This window comes from Neolamprologus brichardi, chromosome 5, assembly GCF_056152115.1.
Source record: "Neolamprologus brichardi isolate AB-2024 chromosome 5, ASM5615211v1, whole genome shotgun sequence".
In the NCBI taxonomy this organism is placed as follows: Eukaryota; Metazoa; Chordata; class Actinopteri; order Cichliformes; family Cichlidae; genus Neolamprologus; species Neolamprologus brichardi.
Window position 1 is genome coordinate 25,645,256 of NC_142108.1, and position 18,287 is coordinate 25,663,542.

An 18,287-nucleotide genomic window follows, 5' to 3' on the forward strand; every position below is an offset into this window, starting at 1 on the left:
ACGATAGAATTCTTATATCGGGATATGAGATTTTGGTCTTATCGCACAGCCCTAACGTGCATCATGACTGAACCTTTACAAGGCTATTCTGTTGACACTGATTGACACGTTCAGTTTTTATGTGAAAGTGTCATGGTTTGCACATTTACCTAACAAGCAAGAGTGCCTTGGTTTAATCCCGAGAGGAGACACAGATCCCTTGGGGATTGTGTCAGGAAGGTGTAAAAATCTCCCAAATTAAACATGTGGCGCTAACTGCTGTAGTGACCCCTAGTGAATGAGGGAGCAGCTGGAAGTAGCTTCTGTGAACACAAATAGTTATCTTCCCGTGTATGTACTTGCTAATGTAATTGTTTTGTTGTCAGATGTTAGTACAAAAATTGAAACATGAGTATCAACTCACAGTGTAACCCTTTACTTTGCAGACTCCCAGAGGTCAGGATCTCAGACAACGGGCCTTATGAATGCCATGTGGGCATCTACGACCGGGCAACAAGGGAGAAAGTTGTCCTGGCTTCAGGGAATGTTTTTCTTACGGTTATGTGTGAGTATCACCATTGCACTCTATCTTTATTTTAAAAGCACCAAAAGTCAATGTCTTTTTGGTTAAAATGGGATGCTCGGGTGGGACATGTATTGCATGGCGAGGGACTGTTCAAAGTCTGCAGGTCAGACAGAGAGAAAGACTGAAAAACTGGTTGTGCTGCTCGCCTGCAGGCAAGGGAGAAGCCTCTTGATCACTCAAAAGACTGAAGCTTCAATATGCGGTGCCATAGGGGGATGTTTAAAAAAATGATACAGAGATACTGTTTTCCTGTATGTCAGAAGAAATCTTTTTTACCCCAAAAAGAAACTGTTTAAAATAGTGTTTAAAATAATGCAAAGTAACTAATGTTTGCAGCTCCATTTAGCTCAAATTTCTAGAAGTTAGATATAATTTTACTGTCTTTCTTAAAAAAAAAAAAAAAGTATCCATTTCATTTCTTTGATAATACAGTGAGACAATCTTTCTATTTCAATGTTTATTTCCTGAACTAACCTTAATTTGTGTGCGAAAAATATCTGCACATGCCCATCATCTCTGATCTTTCCTTCATTTGCCCTAATTTGAAGGAAAACGTGTAGCAAACTGGATAAAAATTAATATTTATATAATCAGATTTTTTTTTCTAACAAGTGTGATCAGTTGTTTTGCACTTGGTATAATTTTGAGAATATCTGTTAGCACACTCTGCTGTGTGTCAGGGTTTTGTGGGATTTTCTTTTTTTAAATTTCAATTCAATTCAATTCAAGTTTATATAGCGCCAAATCACAACAAAAGTCACCTCAAGGTGCTTTATATTGTACAGTAGATCGCACAATAATAGATACAGAGAAAAACCCAACAATCATATGACCCCCTATGAGCAAGCACTTTGGCGACAGTGGGAAGGAAAAACTCCCTTTTAACAGGAAGAAACCTCAGACAGAACCAGGCTCAGGGAGGGGCGGCCATCTGCTGCGACCGGTTGGGGTGAGAGAAGGAAAACAGGATAAAGACATGCTGTGGAAGAGAGACAGAGATTAATAACAGATATGATTCGATGCAGAGAGGTCTATTAACACATAGTGAGTGAAAAAGGTGACTGGAAAGGAAAAACTCAATGCATCATGGGAATCCCTGGCAGCCTACGTCTATTGCAGCATAGCTATGGGAGGATTCAGGGTCACCTGGTCCAGCCCTAACTATATGCTTTAGCAAAAAGGAAAGTTTTAAGCCTAATCTTAAAAGTAGAGATAGTGTCTGTCTCCCGAATCCAAACTGGAAGCTGGTTCCACAGAAGAGGGGCCTGAAAACTGAAGGCTCTCCCTCCCATTCTACTTTTAAATACTCTAGGAACAACAAGTAGGCCTGCAGAGCGAGAGCGAAGTGCTCTAATAGGGTGATATGGCACTACTAGGTCATTAAGATAAGATGGGGCCTGATTATTTAAGACCTTGTATGTGAGGAGCAGGATTTTGAATTAAATTCTGGATTTAACAGGAAGCCAATGAAGGGAAGCCAAAACAGGAGAAATATGTTCTCTCTTTCTAGTCCCTGTCAGTACTCTTGCTGCAGCATTTTGGATTAACTGAAGGCTTTTCAGCGAGTTTTTTGGACATCCTGATAATAATGAATTACAGTAGTCCAGCCTGGAAGTAATAAAGGCATGAACTAGTTTTTCAGCGTCACTCTGAGACAGGATATTTCTAACTTTAGAGATGTTGCGCAAATGGAAGAAAGCAGTCTTACATATTTGTTTAATATGTGCTTTGAAAGACATGTCTTGGTCAAAAATGACTCCAAGGTTCCTCACAGCGTTACTGGAGGCCAAGGTAATGCCATCCAGAGTAAGAATCTGGTTAGATACCATATTTCTAAGATTTTCAGGGTCGAGTACAATAACCTCAGTTTTATCTGAATTAAGAAGCAGAAAGTTAGAGGCCATCCAGGTCTTTATGTTTTTAAGACATTCCTGCAGTTTAACTAATTGGGATTTGTTATCTGGCTTCATGGACAGATAGAGCTGGGTGTCATCTGCATAGCAGTGAAAATGTATGATATGTCTTCTAATGATGCTGCCTAGGGGAAGCATGTATAATGTAAACAGAATTGGTCCTAGCACTGAACCCTGTGGAACTCCATAATTAACCTCAGTGTGTGAAGAGGACTCTCCATTTACATGCACAAATTGGAGTCTATTAGATAGATATGATACAAACCACTGCAGTGCAATACCTGTAATACCTACAGCATGTTCTAATCGCTCTAATAGGATATTATGGTCAACAGTATCGAACGCTGCACTGAGGTCTAGCAGGACAAGCACAGAGATGAGTCCACTGTCAGAGGCCATAAGAAGATCATTTGTAACCTTCACTAAAGCTGTTTCTGTGCTGTGATGAACTCTGAAACCTGACTGAATCTCTTCAAATAAGCCCATCCCTCTGCAGATGATCTGTTAGCTGTTTGACAACTACTCTTTCAAGGATTTTTGATATGAAAGGAAGGTTGGAGATTGGCCTATAATTAGCTAAGACTGCTGAGTCTAGAAATGGCTTTTTGAGTAAAGGTTTAACTACTGCCAGCTTTGAAGGCCTGTGGTACATAGCCGATTATTAGAGATAGGTTGATCATATTTAAGACCAAAGAATTAATTAATGGCAGGACTTCTTTGAGCAGTTTTGTAGGAATGGGGTCTAAAAGACACGTTGATGGTTTGGAGAAAGTAATTATTGAAGTTAACTCAGAAAGATCAATTGGAGAAAAAGAGTCTAACTTAACATCAATGGTACTAAAAGTAGCTGTAGATAATATTACATCTGAGAGATGATTATTGGTAATTCTTTCTCTTTGTGAAGAAGTTATTAGAAGTCATTACTAGAGCTCTGGCTTTTTGTCAGCCTTATTTTCTTTAATCAGTCACGAATAGTAAGATGTTCTGGCTTTGCCCGGGCTTTCTTATAAAGCAGCAAACTATTTCTCCAGGCTAAATAATGATCCTCTAAATTTGTGACATGCCATTTCCTCTCCAGCTTACAAGTCATCTGCTTTAGGCTACGTGTTTGAGAATTATACCACGGAGTCAGGTACTTCTGATTTGAGGTCTTAGTTTTCACACGAGCTACAGTATCCAGAGTCGTACGTAGTGAGGAGCTAAAATTATTAACAAGATAATCGACCTCTGTTGGGGTAGCGTTCAGATAGCTGTTCTGCTCTATGTTGGTACAGGTCATTGAAGATGATAACAGTGGGTGGATTATATTCTTAAACTTAGTTACAGCGCTTTCAGAAAGACATCTACTGTGATAAAGCCTACTCTCCACTGCTGTGTAATCAATTATTGTAAATGTAAATGTTATCAGGAAATGATCAGAGAGGAGAGGGTTTTCAGGAAACACTGTTAAATGTTCAGTTTCTATGCCATATGTTAAAACAACATCTAGAGTGTGATTAAAGTGGTGGGTGGGTTCTTTTACATTTTGAGAGAAGCCAATTGAGTCTAATAACAGATTAAATGCCATGTTGAGGCTGTCATTCTTAGCATCTACATGTTAAAATCACCCACAATAATTATTTTATCTGAGCTGAGAACTAAATCAGATAAAAAGTCTAAGAAATCAGAGAGAAACTCTGTGTAAGGCCCAGGTGGACGATAGACGATAACAAGTAAGACTGGTTTTTGAGTTTTACAGCTGGGGTGGACAATGTTAAGCATCAGGCTTTCAAATGAATTAAAAGTCTGTCTTGGTCTTTCGTTAATTAATATGACACACTAAATGACACACTAATCAGATGGATGTTGGCTCAGAGAGAAAACAATGGGAGTAGAGGCGGCAAGTGAATTATTTACCCTCACTCAATGAATACCAAAGATATTTTACAAAGAGGTGATTTTTTTTAGGTTGATGCAGTATTATTTTTTCTTGTTTAAGGATGTATTTATTTATTTTTCATTATCTTAATGACATCAAGAATAGTTAACCATGTTCCCTGTATTCTTGTGGAGGGATAGGTCCTTGGGCTATGGAGGAATTGATTAAATTTCATTCATGATCGTTATCTTGAATTTCTGCCATCAGACGTTTATTGCTTCCTTCAAATATGAAGTTAAAAGAAATTTGGTTCCCGAGGGTGTGTTAGCGTGATCATAAAATTGATCCAACTAACAATTCAAGTTGATAGAAAGACATCTTTCTACTATAAAAGCAACTGTTCAGAAGTCTTACAAATTTTCAATAAAGCACCTATTTTTATATTGTTGCCTCTTTGTTTCAATCACTAGAGGAGGTTTTGTGGTTTTGTGCCTGTAGCCTATTGCTCAGCCTGTGCTGTAATTATTGTATTTAAGTCCCTCTTACAACAGCTGCTTTGCTTGCCTCTGATGTATCAATTCCAGAGCAAAGACATGCTGTTCTCCATGTGGTCCTGTGGCTAATTAGCAATTGTAAAATTTTTCAGTGGAACACCAGAGAGGGACACCATTTGACAACCTTACTCCAGTATTAAGATTTTTTTCTTTTGCCCCCAGGAACTGGTGATGTTTTCTTTTTCTTTTCACTTTAGTTCTTTTAACATATATATTTAAACTAAGCCTGTGATCCTTTTATTTTCTTTTTGGTAAGCGATCGAATAATTCTGTGTAGAGCCCTCCCCCACATTCCACATTTACTTAAGAGAAAGACTTTATCAATGAGAGAGGATTTGCTCAGTTAACTCTTTTGTGTTTCACTCTTGGATTGAAAGAAGAAAATGATGTGGTTGTCGGACGGCTGGAGCCCCCTTACTCAGCTGGGTCTTAAATCACCACTCCACTAGAAAGGAAGAAGAATGGCCCCTGGCATTGTAGCTAATTGCCGTCTAAACTGAAACAGAATTATTCATAACCTATTAGTGTGTCAAGTTCAATGGGAAGTAAAGAAAAAAGCAGAGAGGCAAAAGAAAGAAAATGAGAAAGAAAAAAGTCAATTAATAGGAAGCGGTACATGGTGAGTATTTTAATTTTTAAAAGGGCTTCATAAATAAGAATTATCATTTTAATGCATCTGCTGCCAAGAATTCAATCATTGAGTTTTAAAAGGCTAAACCCTGAACTCTTGACACTCACACTGGTGTCCTTCAATTTCTTGCAAGTTTGAGAAGTCTTTTTCCTGCACTCCTATGCTGTGAGGGATATCGCTTCCAGTAGATATTGGCCATAGTGTTAAAGACCAAATTGACTCAAACTGTAAGCAGTCATGTATTACAGTTAGAGTTGTACCAGTTGCAGTTATTTTGACTGATTCGAGTTTTTAGGAAACTCTGATCAGTTGATTTGGGTTTTAATCAGTCTAGGTGTACACTGCCTCTCATCCCATGACAGCAAGCATAGGCTCCAGCACCCTGTAACCCAGAACTGGAAAAGCAGTTAAGAGAATAGATGAATGGATAGAATCCTCATTACACTGCTATGTGTATACATTCAACAATATTGCAGGAGTTACATTCTAAAAATAAACCACGATACGTGAAATCCGCGAAGCAGCCAACTTTAATTTTTACCATTATTATAACCCCTCACTACACACTGTTTACACATTTCTCAGACAGGCATAAACATTTTCACACTTTTCTCTCTTGTTTAAACACTCTCAAAGTTCAAACCTTCGTAGAAAAATAAGTCCAGTATTGTAGAATGAAACCAAAGGCACCCGCAGGTGCTTTTGACGGTGCAAAACGTTTTGTCGACATTGTTGTGTTTGTTGGGGAGAAAACGTACAAACATACAGTACAGCACTTCAGAGTCACACTGCTAGCAATCAAAGATTTATGTAAATTTCGCAAGCTGGACGCATTCTGTACTGTACAGGAGACACAGCACGAGATTGACTGACAATGGTCTACAGCCAATCAGGACGCAGAACACAATGCGCTGTTAAAAAAAACAAAAAACAAAATTGCACAAAAACAATCCGCAAAACAGCGAGGCCGCGAAATGTGACTTCACAGGACAGACTTGTTTCCAGGCAGAAAAATTGATGTTTCATTCTGAGAGCAGTGACATATCCATTGCTGTAAAGCTAAGGTCATAATTTAAGGCTTTGGTGGGTGAAAAAAAATCAATATCTCTTTCCCAATGGTAAAAATCTGGTCATTATTTGTTATTACCCAAAGTGATTTCTATGCGACATTCCAAAGATTACAGGGAAAGGGTATTTGTCTCATAATAACACATCCTGACCTTGGAAAGCTCGCTCCTAGTTGATCTGTGCATGTTGTTCAAAGCAATTAGCTTTTTGTGGTGCTGTGTGTTTGAGACAATGGTTTGGTAACGTGTGACTTCTCCACAACATCATGTCATGTAATTTTAGAAATGTTTTCTATTAATATTTAGGATGAATAAGATGTCCCATCTCTGCTGTCTCCCCTCATGAGACAGCAGGGATGGTATTTGTAATCCGTGGATACAGGGATGAAGGTGTAGAGGGACTGATTACCTTCTCTTCCCATATAACTGGGATTCGCTTCAGTAATAGACATCTAACTTTAATTAAACACTGTGTATATTTAGGTGCTCATTTATAAATTCATGGGTGGGATTAATGGTGCACAAGCCAAGCCCTTGCACAGCAATGCCTGCAGACACAGCAGTTCAGTGGACGAGTAAGAAGAGTTTAGTGGCTGTGTGTGAATGCTTGCATGCCAGTTTGTGTGTTTATGCTTGGAGAGGCTTGTTTGGGTGGCAGGGTTTGATGGATTGTTAGTGAGCAATTGTTTCCTCTGTGTCCTGGACGTGTTGGGAAAATGAGTCAAACATCTTGGCCAGAATCGACACAAAGTGACAGTGTCCTAATTCTCCTCCCTCAGAAAGAATGCCAATTTTGTCAGACTTATCACTTGCACTCTGAAGTGTTTGCTATGTCGTCTTTTAGCACGCCTCAGGTCATCATAGGGGATTGTTTGAGAGTCCTTGGTATGATTCTCCTCTACTCTCTCATTTATCCTCTGTGTCACGTTCCTGCTCATCACACTTAATGTTCTGCAGAGTGGTGTCACCACCAGAACATATTCAACTGATTCCATACAAAAGTGTTATATGCAAAAGACGATATAATCTACTTTGCCTTTTTAGCTACATGTTATGTCAACATTATATTCATATTTTTCAGGAATTTGTGGAATCAGAGTTTTCAATCTAAAGATTTTTGTCAATGAAAAGGAATTTTCCACCATTTTTTCTGTCACTTTGTGTCAAAAATTGTTCTTTTGCAATAATGGTGCTGCAGAGATACACACAAGATGTCCTTTGGCATTGGTGTCTTGACACTTAGTCCTTGATGCTAAGCAATAACGGTCCTCTTGTAAAGAGCTGCAAAGTATAAATAATGAAGTAAGAGGGTTTGCAGCACAGCCAGAATCAAGGTTCATATTTTGTTTTCTCTCACAGATTAGTGTTGGAGTTTTCTCTCTGTTTGCTTTCACTTGGTGGTTAGGTTTATGTTACTTTATGCTGCTTCTTTTCTCAGGCATCAAAAACTAGCTGATTGGGTTTGGTAACTAAAAATACTTGTTTAAGTTCAAGAATGAAATATGGTCTTGGTTAAAATAATCCCCTTTACTGTATTAAACCTGAACATTGATTTGTCCTTATCCAGTGAGTCTCAGCATATTGGCTATAGGTCCTTTATAGGCATTTTTATGTGATGGGTTTGGAGTGACTTTGTATCACAACATTGATGTTAAACAACACCCTGTCCATGTCAGTGACATGCCAGCAGCTTCAACAAACAGCAAATTCAATTCAGTTTTATTTATGTAGCACCAAATCACAAAAACATTTACCTTAGAGTCCTTTATATTGTCAGATAAAGACCTTTTAATAATATAGAGAAAACATAGAAAAACTCAACAATCAGATCCCCTATGAGCAAGCGCTCTGGAGACAGTGGACAGGAAAAACTCCCTTTTAACAGGAAGAAACCTCCAGCAGAACCAGGGACAGAGAGGGGCAGCCATTGGTTGGGGATGACGAGAAGAAAACATTACAATATGTGAGGATAAACAGACTGTAATCTTTAGTTTCCTTTTAAACTTCTGTTTGATTAGACTTAAGCCGCAATGTTACTTGGTTTGGTGTTAGAAAAGATCAAAATTTGTAGGGTAAATTTCTGATCTGAGGACATGGGGAAAAGACATATCTATGAAACATACTTCCACTTGAAATTTACTTCTTTCAAAGTTTTGCTGACTGACAAGAAAAAAAGACCCATATCTCACTATGAGAAAACGCTGCAATAAACATTAGACTATCCTTTGAGGAGTGTTTTTTCCGCTTCTCTAACTTGAGCAGCTTATAGAGCCAATATAATATGTTGGCATGGAGCCCACTGTAGTAAAAAAAAAAAAAAGAAAAGAAGAATTAAATGAATTCAGTTGAATTATTAAATGTCTGCCTTTGTGAAAACCCTGTGGTAATAAATGAGGCAAAAGTAAACAACCCATGGGCTTCCTCAATGATTCTTTTAACCCAACATTGAACTGACAGTCTGTGTATCACTAATTCAAAGTAAAGGAATTTCTCTCTGATTTTTTTTGGGGGGAGGGGGGCTCCCTTCCGTATTCAGTTTTGTCAGAAAATATCCCCTTTACGTGTTTTTGCTTTTTTCAAAACGCACTCAAACATGAAATCTTTTATTAACAGAGAAGCAGGGTTTTTAACCTTCATTGGTAAAACAGTGAAATATTTTGCTCCAATCTTGCTACTAATTAGCTTCAACTGGGTTGCGGCATAATCTTGAAATCACATTTGGAGCCATACTGTATCTCATTTGAGGCCACATTAACGACAAGCCATTTTTACCCTCTAGCTCATTCAGTGCCTCATTCAGTTGACATTCACCAGGCACTCATCAGCAGGGCGGCCAACGCATGCCAAGGCTGAAGCCTCATGAGTAAGCCTGTTTTCATACCAAGAGATTTCACACAGCAAACAAAAAACAAGCATCTGATGCTTGCGTCATATCATCTGCTTATATTCTGTCCACTAAAAGACTTTAGGATGCAATATTTGGCCTGACATAGTCTGCATGAGCTATCATGACACACCGTCTAGCTCTTTTCACAGATGCACTTAGAAGTTTAAACTTAAACGTGGGGAATACAAATGTTTGTTGCATTTGGTTCTAACATTAAACATTCTTTAATCCATGTGCAGTAATAGTCTCACTAGTCTCAATAGTCTCACTCAGGGAGTGGGAACTGCACTCTATGCAGGCAACTCCCTCTGCTTTGCTAAACGTGAACAGAATTGCAAACAAGTCTGAAGCAGGTTATTTCCCGCTATGTGCAGTTAAAAAGGGCAACTTTGTACAATATACCAACACACTTCTCCAACATTTTAAGGAGTTTATGTGTAAAAAGAGCTGATGTAAGCCAGTTATGTGCACTGATTAAGTTTCTTTTGCCTTTGTATGCTTAAAACTATAAAGCAGCAAAAGTAGAGGTAGCAGTAAAGAATCCTTTGAGATCTGATGGGCAAAAAGTATCTAAAAACTTACATCATAGGAAGTGCTATAATATTTCAAACACTAAGCTTTGCTAAAGACATGGATGGATAAATATGATAATATTTTCCCATTTTATACTGTAATTATTTTCTCAAATACAAAGTCATATGCTTGATGTGGTTACAAAATTTAACAGTAAATGATGTTATCTATTGTCACAAGAAAGGATTCCAGGATTCAGTTATCTTTTTGGGAGCACTCAGTTTTTTTATCTTTTGACTCATTCCATCCATCATTAACTGCTAGCTTAGTTTTAGTTGAATGCGGTGCACTAGGTTTAGTTTGCAGATCATCGGCAAAGACAGGCAGAGTGTCTAGGAAAGGGAAAAAAATATTGAGGAAAGTATAATAGCATTATTATCCAGCCAAAGCATTTCTGTGCTGCGCTTCAGTCCTATGTGCCCTATATTAAATAGTGCTAAAACACAAAAGTGCGTTTTTTTTTCTCAACTGCATTATTTTATTTCTCCCTTGTACACACTTAATAGCATGAGACCTTGCAGGCAAAAGTTTTGCTTCTCATTTTGAATTTAGCCTGTCCTGAGTAGACCCTGCGTGATTGTAGGTTAGCACTGTTAAAGAGCCAAAACTTGGGGTGTGTCAAGTACATTTTGCAGTAAACAAATGCCATTTTCCTCCATGTGACATCAAGGGGTGTTTATTAAACCCCACAAGGCACAGCGTCTTCTGCCTGTAAAGCATTAATCATTTCTGCATGCACCTCTCCCGATATATAATCCAAGCCATGGCAGAGCAGCTGTGGAGGACATCATCATCATATAACTCTATACTTTCTGCTAATTCTTTTGGAGAGTGAAACATCACTTAAAGTAAGCGAGCTGAATAAAATAATGGTCAAGTCAAGGTTGTAGACTTGTCGGTTGCATTGAGACAGTGTTTTTGACAAGAGGAAGCTTTCAGCAAATCAGCATTTTTTTTTTCAAAGCACCACGCCATAATGCAGAAGTATACATCTTCAAATGGCTCCAAAAGTCTTTAAACCATCACTTCAGAATAACCTTGTGAAGTCTTTCATGATGCAGCCCTTTCTTGTTTTCTTGGGTAGCACTTCTACCTTTATCCTAGGACATGTATGCCTGATACTGAACACGGTGCCTCCCCAGTGTCTCCTTGTGGTTCTCTGAATGCTGTGAAGTGTAAGCTTCATTCCTTGTGGTGCGTCTCCCTCATTCCCTTCACTCCCTCTCACTAAGGATGTCTTCATCACTTGCTGCGCTCTGCTCCCCACCAAGGTCCCATCTTTTGAGCATGGATGACAGAGTAGGCGACAGAGGAGAAACAGCTTCGCCTCCCCAGAGACAAACTACTGATTTTACCAAAGGATAAAAAACCCTCTTTGTTGCGCTACCTTTTACCCCAATATCACCTTGCTTGATAATCCTTTTCTGTGGACTTATCTGCCTAAAATAGTTTTTGACTTCACAGTGTTTAATTATTTATTTCCCAAGTTTGCCAAAACTTATCATTGTTATTCTTTTCCTTGTAATTATTCATTCATTCATTTTAAGAAATGATGCTGATTTTGATTTATTTTCCAAGAGACAGCTGAGTTAGGAAAAAGAACAACTAAAAAGACTGAGCTTGGTAGATTGCTATTTAAGTGTACAATTTGATTCATTTTTAGCCCTAATATGAAGATAATAAATGAAATAAAATAAAATAACTAGAAATGAAAGGAAATAAACAGGTCACTCATCTGTAACCGTGCCTATTTGGTTTTCTAATAGTTCTCTTTATTTTGTCAGGAATGTTTTGTAAGAATTATGCTCAACTAAAATATTTCAATACAAAAACCAGAAAGTCAGTGAGCTCAGAATAAGAAGGCCTTGAAAGATGTAAAAGACATGTTTTCTTTCCATTACATCTGTAGAACATATAAAACATTTTTTAGAACATATTGATGAGATGGATAATAGTGAACCGTAGGCTGTGTTTATGCTGTTATAGGGTAATTTCAATACACACTGTGGTGAAAAATTTGAACTCAATGCCTGCTTTAATATAGAAAAGAGAAAAAAATGAAAGAAAACCATAATTCCTTGAATCATACTGTCATGGTCATGGGTTTGGGGACCCAGTGTTTTTGTGTTTCCTGGTTTTTGAATATTCTTTCAATTAGTTTCTGGTTATATTTGTTGGTTCTAGTCCTAGTTTTTGTTACTGTGCCTCCTCTGTCTTTCATGTGTCACGTCAAGTCAGTTATGTTCTCATATCTGTTCATCCCAGAGTCGAGTCTGTGTCTCAGCTTGTTTCTCGTGTTTCCTGTTTTATTTTTATCGTCCCTAATATTGTTTTTAGTGCGTTCAATGTTCCTTCCCTGTCATGTGTCTCTGATTAGTCCCAGCTTTGTTTTCCTTCTGTTTCACATCTCCTTGTTATCCTTGTGTATTTAGTCTTCTCTTCTCCCCCGTTGGTCCATCTGCTTATCTCCCCTCGAGTTTCCAAGTTTCAGGTTTTCCAGCTCTCAGGTTTCAAGATTCAGGTTTTTCTCTATGTATCTACTGTTTTGGTGTTTAGCTTTTCCCAGTTTAGTTTTGTTAGTTTATCTCAGGCTTCCCTTGCTTTATGTTTGCAGTTTTGTGCAGCCCTAAATAAAGGCTTTTTTTCTTGATATTCTCTTCCATCTCCGTCATCTGCATTTGAGTCCACACTTTCTCATCCTCGTGCTGTGACACATACAATAAGGGTATCCAGCTGCTCTGTTATGCTGTGAGAGGCATGATGCTAGATGGTTTGGGTCTGCTTATCTCTAAGCGTGATTTTAAATAAATACAAACTTGTTTTAAGTGCTCACCTGGTGTCTTCCAGAATAGCACTTTCAACAGGCCGCTGAGGGGGTCACTGAATGGTTTGACAAGTATGAAACTTATGCCAATCATATGTTTTGGCCATCATAGTCACCAGTTACTTGACCCAGTTTAAAAGCTATGGGAAACTTTGGTCAAACATTAGAGAACCCGATACTTTATGAAAACACCAAATAAAGAAATATCCTGAGGAAGAATGGTGTTCCAGAAACTTACATGCCAAGGAAGCTGTTCTATTGACACATAGATGCCAAGATTTTACAAAAACACTGTTAGGTTTTCCTGACATTTGTCACTAAAAAGCAGATGATTATTAATATAGTGCTGCAAGGACTTTTTGTTCAGCACAGTTTGCTGTCTTTTTTTAATGAATGAATCCCTTATTCCTTACAATCACACTTTTCTGCCTTGACGTGGACTTAAATAGCTTACGTGGTTTTGCCTCTTTGTGTTCTGAGAGATTCTACAGTTTTTATATTGTTATGTAAATAGTTTTCATTTTATTTAAATATTACTAAACAATATTTCTGTGTTAGGTATAAGCTAGAAACACACATGTGAGGTCTCTGAATGTTGTTTAGTTTAGTCAGTCTTTCCAGTTTCATACTTGAATGGTGGAATGTGGCACATCCTTCCAAAAATGGTGCCATGTGTCTTTCCCTGCGGTCTCTGCACTTTGAGATTTGACACTCGTCTTTACTGCTGCACAAAGGACTGTGGGACAGGCGATAAATTTGTGGGGAAAGAAGAACTGCAGGTTTAGGCGCCCCTGAAAGCAGCCTCTGGGCATGGATCAAATTGATTTCTTTTGAGTATACCAATTTTTCTAAACTTGAATAGGAATCAGAGCTGGGGAAGGTAAATGGAAAATTTAATAGGGAAACTCATTTTATACTGGAACCCTTATTATGCATGAAATCCATCAATTTAGGGATTGGAAGAGGAAAACCTACATTAATTTTCGAAATGTCTGATCCGAATTAGTCATAGTCAGAATAAAAGAGAAATGTATATATATATATATATATAAACACATAAATAAGCCAGAGTGGCTTGTGAAAAGTTAGCTTTAGAAAATAATTAGCAGCTGGATAACTCTCTGTCACCCCAGGCTTTTGTAAATCAATTAAAATCGTTCTCTGTTTGATTGTTTAGCTAAACATGGCCCTTTAGTTTGAAGGTTGACCTAGACCTCTGTATATATTATTATCCTGGAACCACAGGGGTTTACTATACATAAATGACAATATGACTTTTTTTGAGGTATTGTTGGGTTATTTTTTGATTCCAAACATGGTTCAATTGAGGAACTTCCATATTTCAAAGCAGAACTTGTGTTGATAAATGTAGAAATACAAATAAAAGCACAAGCAATGTGACAGCTTTGAAAGAGCCAAATATGATGATTCCGGGTTTTTTTTAGGAATTAACCACTAATTGGCACCACACTCTAGTAGTTAACACTGCTTTCGTTCTCTCTGTCATCTTCTGTGCTCATCATTTCAGTACCAGTAATTGTACCATGGGGAGCTTTTGCACAAATTCTTGGGTTTTTATAGTAAAAACTATCCACTAGAGCATTTCATATAGGAATGAATAATATATCCTCATGTGTATATATTGCAAGTCAACTGACTGAAATCCCACAACAATGAATAAAATTTGTGTTTTTCATACTTTTTAAAGTTACTAAAGTGTAAAATGGTGCTGAGAACATTCCTCAGAGAAGTTGGTCCATATTGAGATGATCGCATTATATAGACGCTGCAGACTAAACTCCTTGTTATGTTTAAGAAACCAGTTGGGCATAATTTGAGACATGGCTGGAAACAGAAGATGAATACAATGTTTTTATAAAGCGATGGACATGGTCAGCAGCAATACTCAGCTATGTTCTGGTGTTTTACCCTCTAAAGCCTAAAGTTTGTTGAGAGAAGAGAGAGTGAGTGAGTGTGAGGGAGATCTACACAAAACATATTTTATCGGGCATTTGGGTTCTTTTTACCATGTTTTTTTATTGTTTTGTTTTGGCTGTTTGTGGTGTTGTTTTCTGTGTTATTTGTCAACATTTGGATGTGTCACCCTGCCTGGAAATACCGTAATGGCCCTACTATCACTGAAAAAGCAAGTTGATGCTTTCATGAACCAAATTTTTGTCAGTTGCACCAATGGTTCAAGAGTTGCAGTAATGTAATCTAAAAGTTTGACTCAAAACCAACGGGAACACCCGTTAAACAATGCTCAGTTGGTATTGAGCCACGAACCTCAGCCTGAACTCTTGATACAAAGTAGAATTGATGCATGCTTTCATGCCTTTTCCATCCAATTCTGACCCTGCTATCTGAATGTTACAGCAGAAGTCAAGACTTATTAGACCACGCAACCTTTTTCCAGTTTTCTCCAATGTTAGTTTACCCATGCAAATTGTATTCTTTGGGTGCTGGGTGTGGCACCCAAGGTGGTCCTCTGCTGCTGTGGAACTCGTCAAGTTCGACGTGTTGTGTACTCAGAGTTGCTATTCTCCATATCTAGATTGTAAGAAGGGGTTATTTGAGTTGATGTTGCTTTCCTATCAGCTCAAAGCAGTCTAAGCATTCTCCTCTGACCTTTGGCATCACCAAGGCATTTTTGCCCAAAGAACTGCTGTTCACTGGATATTTTCTCTTTTTGGGACCATTCTTTGTAAATCCTATAGATGGCTATGCAGGAAAATCCCACTAGATCAGCATTTTCTGAAATACTCAGGCCAGGCCATCTGGCATCATGCCATGTTCTAAGTCATTTAAATTACCTTTCTTCCCCATTTTGATGCTCAGTTTGAACTTCAGCAGTTCGTCTTGACCAAGCAACATGAGCACATGCTGCATGTGTAAAGAATATGAAATCTTTATTGTAGTTCAAAAATTCCGTGTGCTAAAGAGTAAGAATATAATCCAGTAAAGACTGTAGACTCAATAAAAGAAGGAAATTACTGCACTAAAGAAAAGGGGAGATGAAAAAATATATAAGGACCTTGGTTTGATGAAGGTCTTTTTTAAGCATTAGTTTTCTGCATTTACACTAAATAAATTCATTCCATGCATTACTAATAGAAAGAAATGACAACAGATAGCGTGATTTTTAATTAAAAAGAAAAAACTATTTGGAAATGCATGGTTCTCACTGATCATAAGAATACAAATTGTCATTTGAAAAGTCAAGGAAATATATGTGAGACACAGAACAATTAAAAAGGTACTCAAAATAAACAAATAAATAAACTCAAGTAATGTCCAATGCCCATCAGTTTAGAAATACCTTACAATTTAGGCTTGGTAGATAGAATTCAACCACTCCTTAATCCATCCTTTTTGTATTTATGCATTCACACAAGTCAGCCCTGCAGTAGATCTATAGACTGACCTCAGTGACTGTTCTTAGTGGTCAAAGTTTCAATATTTAGAAGTAAATTAATTGATTAGATTTGAGAGAATGATTTTATTCAAATTATACTGGTGCACGCTGATGCTCACCCTAAATTACTTATGTGGAGATAATCTTGCAAAATCTGGGTTGCTCATGCTCGTACAAAGGTTCAGCAGTCTTAGATGGCTTATGCAGAAACACTTAATGAAGTTTGGCTGAGGAGAATAAAGTTCAGCAATATAGGGTGACACATATAAAGGCACCACCCACTCTAAAGGTAATACTTAAAACAAGGTGTGTTTACATCTGCGTGTCTGCACAGCTGCACATTCCTATGAAGTTTAACAAAGAGTCGCCAAGTCCAAGGAGGAAGATAATATATTGAAAGCAAGGTTTGGTCTTATATATAAAGTGCTTGATGCCATGGATACCAAAGAAAATGCTGAATTGTGACATTTTTCATGCCTGCATGCTTGGTATGAATTTTTTTTAAGCTCAAGAAACATGTCAGCTAGTAGAACTAATTTAGTTCTGCAGTTTAATTTCTCCTGATGGTGTCAGATGCTGTCACTAAGTAATCTGATATTTAACTATGTAGTGATACACCAAGCTAACTTGTTTTGTATTATTTTAAGACAAATATGTTAGATATTGTAAAGTTTTGTGCCATCAAGGACTGACAGATGCAGCTGTTTTTGGCTAAGAAATAAGTAGATTTTGAGTTGGACTTGATTTAAAAAAACAAACAAACCCAAAAACAACAACAAAAAAGAAAACCCTCAAAACTGCCATTCAATCCAAGCAGACAGATATAGGTTGCAGATTTCCCACATCAGCAGTTGATTTTAAACCTCAGCTAATCCCAAATCATTTCAGGCAAAAAATAATGCAGGTGAGAGTACAGAATACGGCATTCTTTTATAATTTCACTGAGGGAGCGGTGGAAATATGCGAATACATAAAGTTTGTAATGCATATGATCTTTTCAGGAGATGGGTAATTGCTATTGCATTGTATTGATAATATTTTGTTTCTGAGCTTGACAAGCAAATACTCTTCAAATCCACAATATTCAACATTTCACGAGGTGCCAGATTGAAACCTTGCAACAGAACTGAAGCCTCACGTAAATCAAATTATGGGATAATGGAAAGTAGGTGCAGACATATCTCAAACCTCATGTGTGCCAAAGTCAATATGTTTGTCAGATTGTCCCTGAACAGAGTAACAGTGCTCCATAAATGACTCCTTGTTCCATATAATGAAGATTCTTTCAGCTGGCTCTTCCTGCTGGCTGTGACTTTGCCCGAGAGCATATTCTCACTTGTTCTATCCTATTGTGACTCAATGGCTGTGGAATAGAAACAGGCTCACAACCTGACTTACAATTATAGCTTGGCTATTTCTGTCTGAACACAAGAGGTTGCTTCTGCTCCAGTGTTTCTGCTCTTATATGAGGACAAACTAAGCCAGTCTGTAGTCAGTAAATAATTATTCTTCTAAAGGGATTATGTCCAGTTAACTGGTTTTGTACAACTCGTTATGGGTTAAAAATTACTTTCTAATATCCATCTACATGAAAAGCAGAAAATGCTTGGTTTCAGGAAACTCCCTCACTAATACAGACATACAGATAGATAGATGGATGGATGGATAGATAGATAGATAGATAGATAGATAGATAGATAGATAGATAGATGCATCTTGACATTTGGTCCTTGGAAATGTGAAATATGGATTCATGAATCTATATGTAACTAAATAATATTTTTAAAAGGTTTATGTGAAACCATGTCCTTTTCCTAACCAAGGTATTTTTTTCCCAAGCCTAGGCAAACTGAGTAAAAAGCAACTGAAAGTTAATTTCAGTTGTGGTCCCAAACAATACTGTTTCTGTCCCACCATACCTCTTTTCTTTAAAGTTGGAAAAGCCAACCCATGTTAATGTTTGCAAAGTTAGAACAAAAGCCCCAACAAAGCTGTGAGTC

The 18,287-nt window shown here is 37.6% G+C and overlaps 1 protein-coding gene across 4 annotated transcripts in view; it reads left to right on the forward strand.

The window, feature by feature from the left end:
• The window catches only part of igsf21a (immunoglobin superfamily, member 21a), a 175,474-nt gene that overhangs the window by 113,984 nt on the left and 43,203 nt on the right, over positions 1-18,287 (forward strand). For all 4 annotated transcript variants that reach the window (XM_087840913.1, XM_006782918.2, XM_087840911.1 and 1 more), the window contains one exon: positions 426-544. In XM_087840913.1, coding sequence (XP_087697039.1) covers positions 426-544 — 119 coding nt within the window. The remainder of the gene's footprint in view (positions 1-425; positions 545-18,287) is intronic.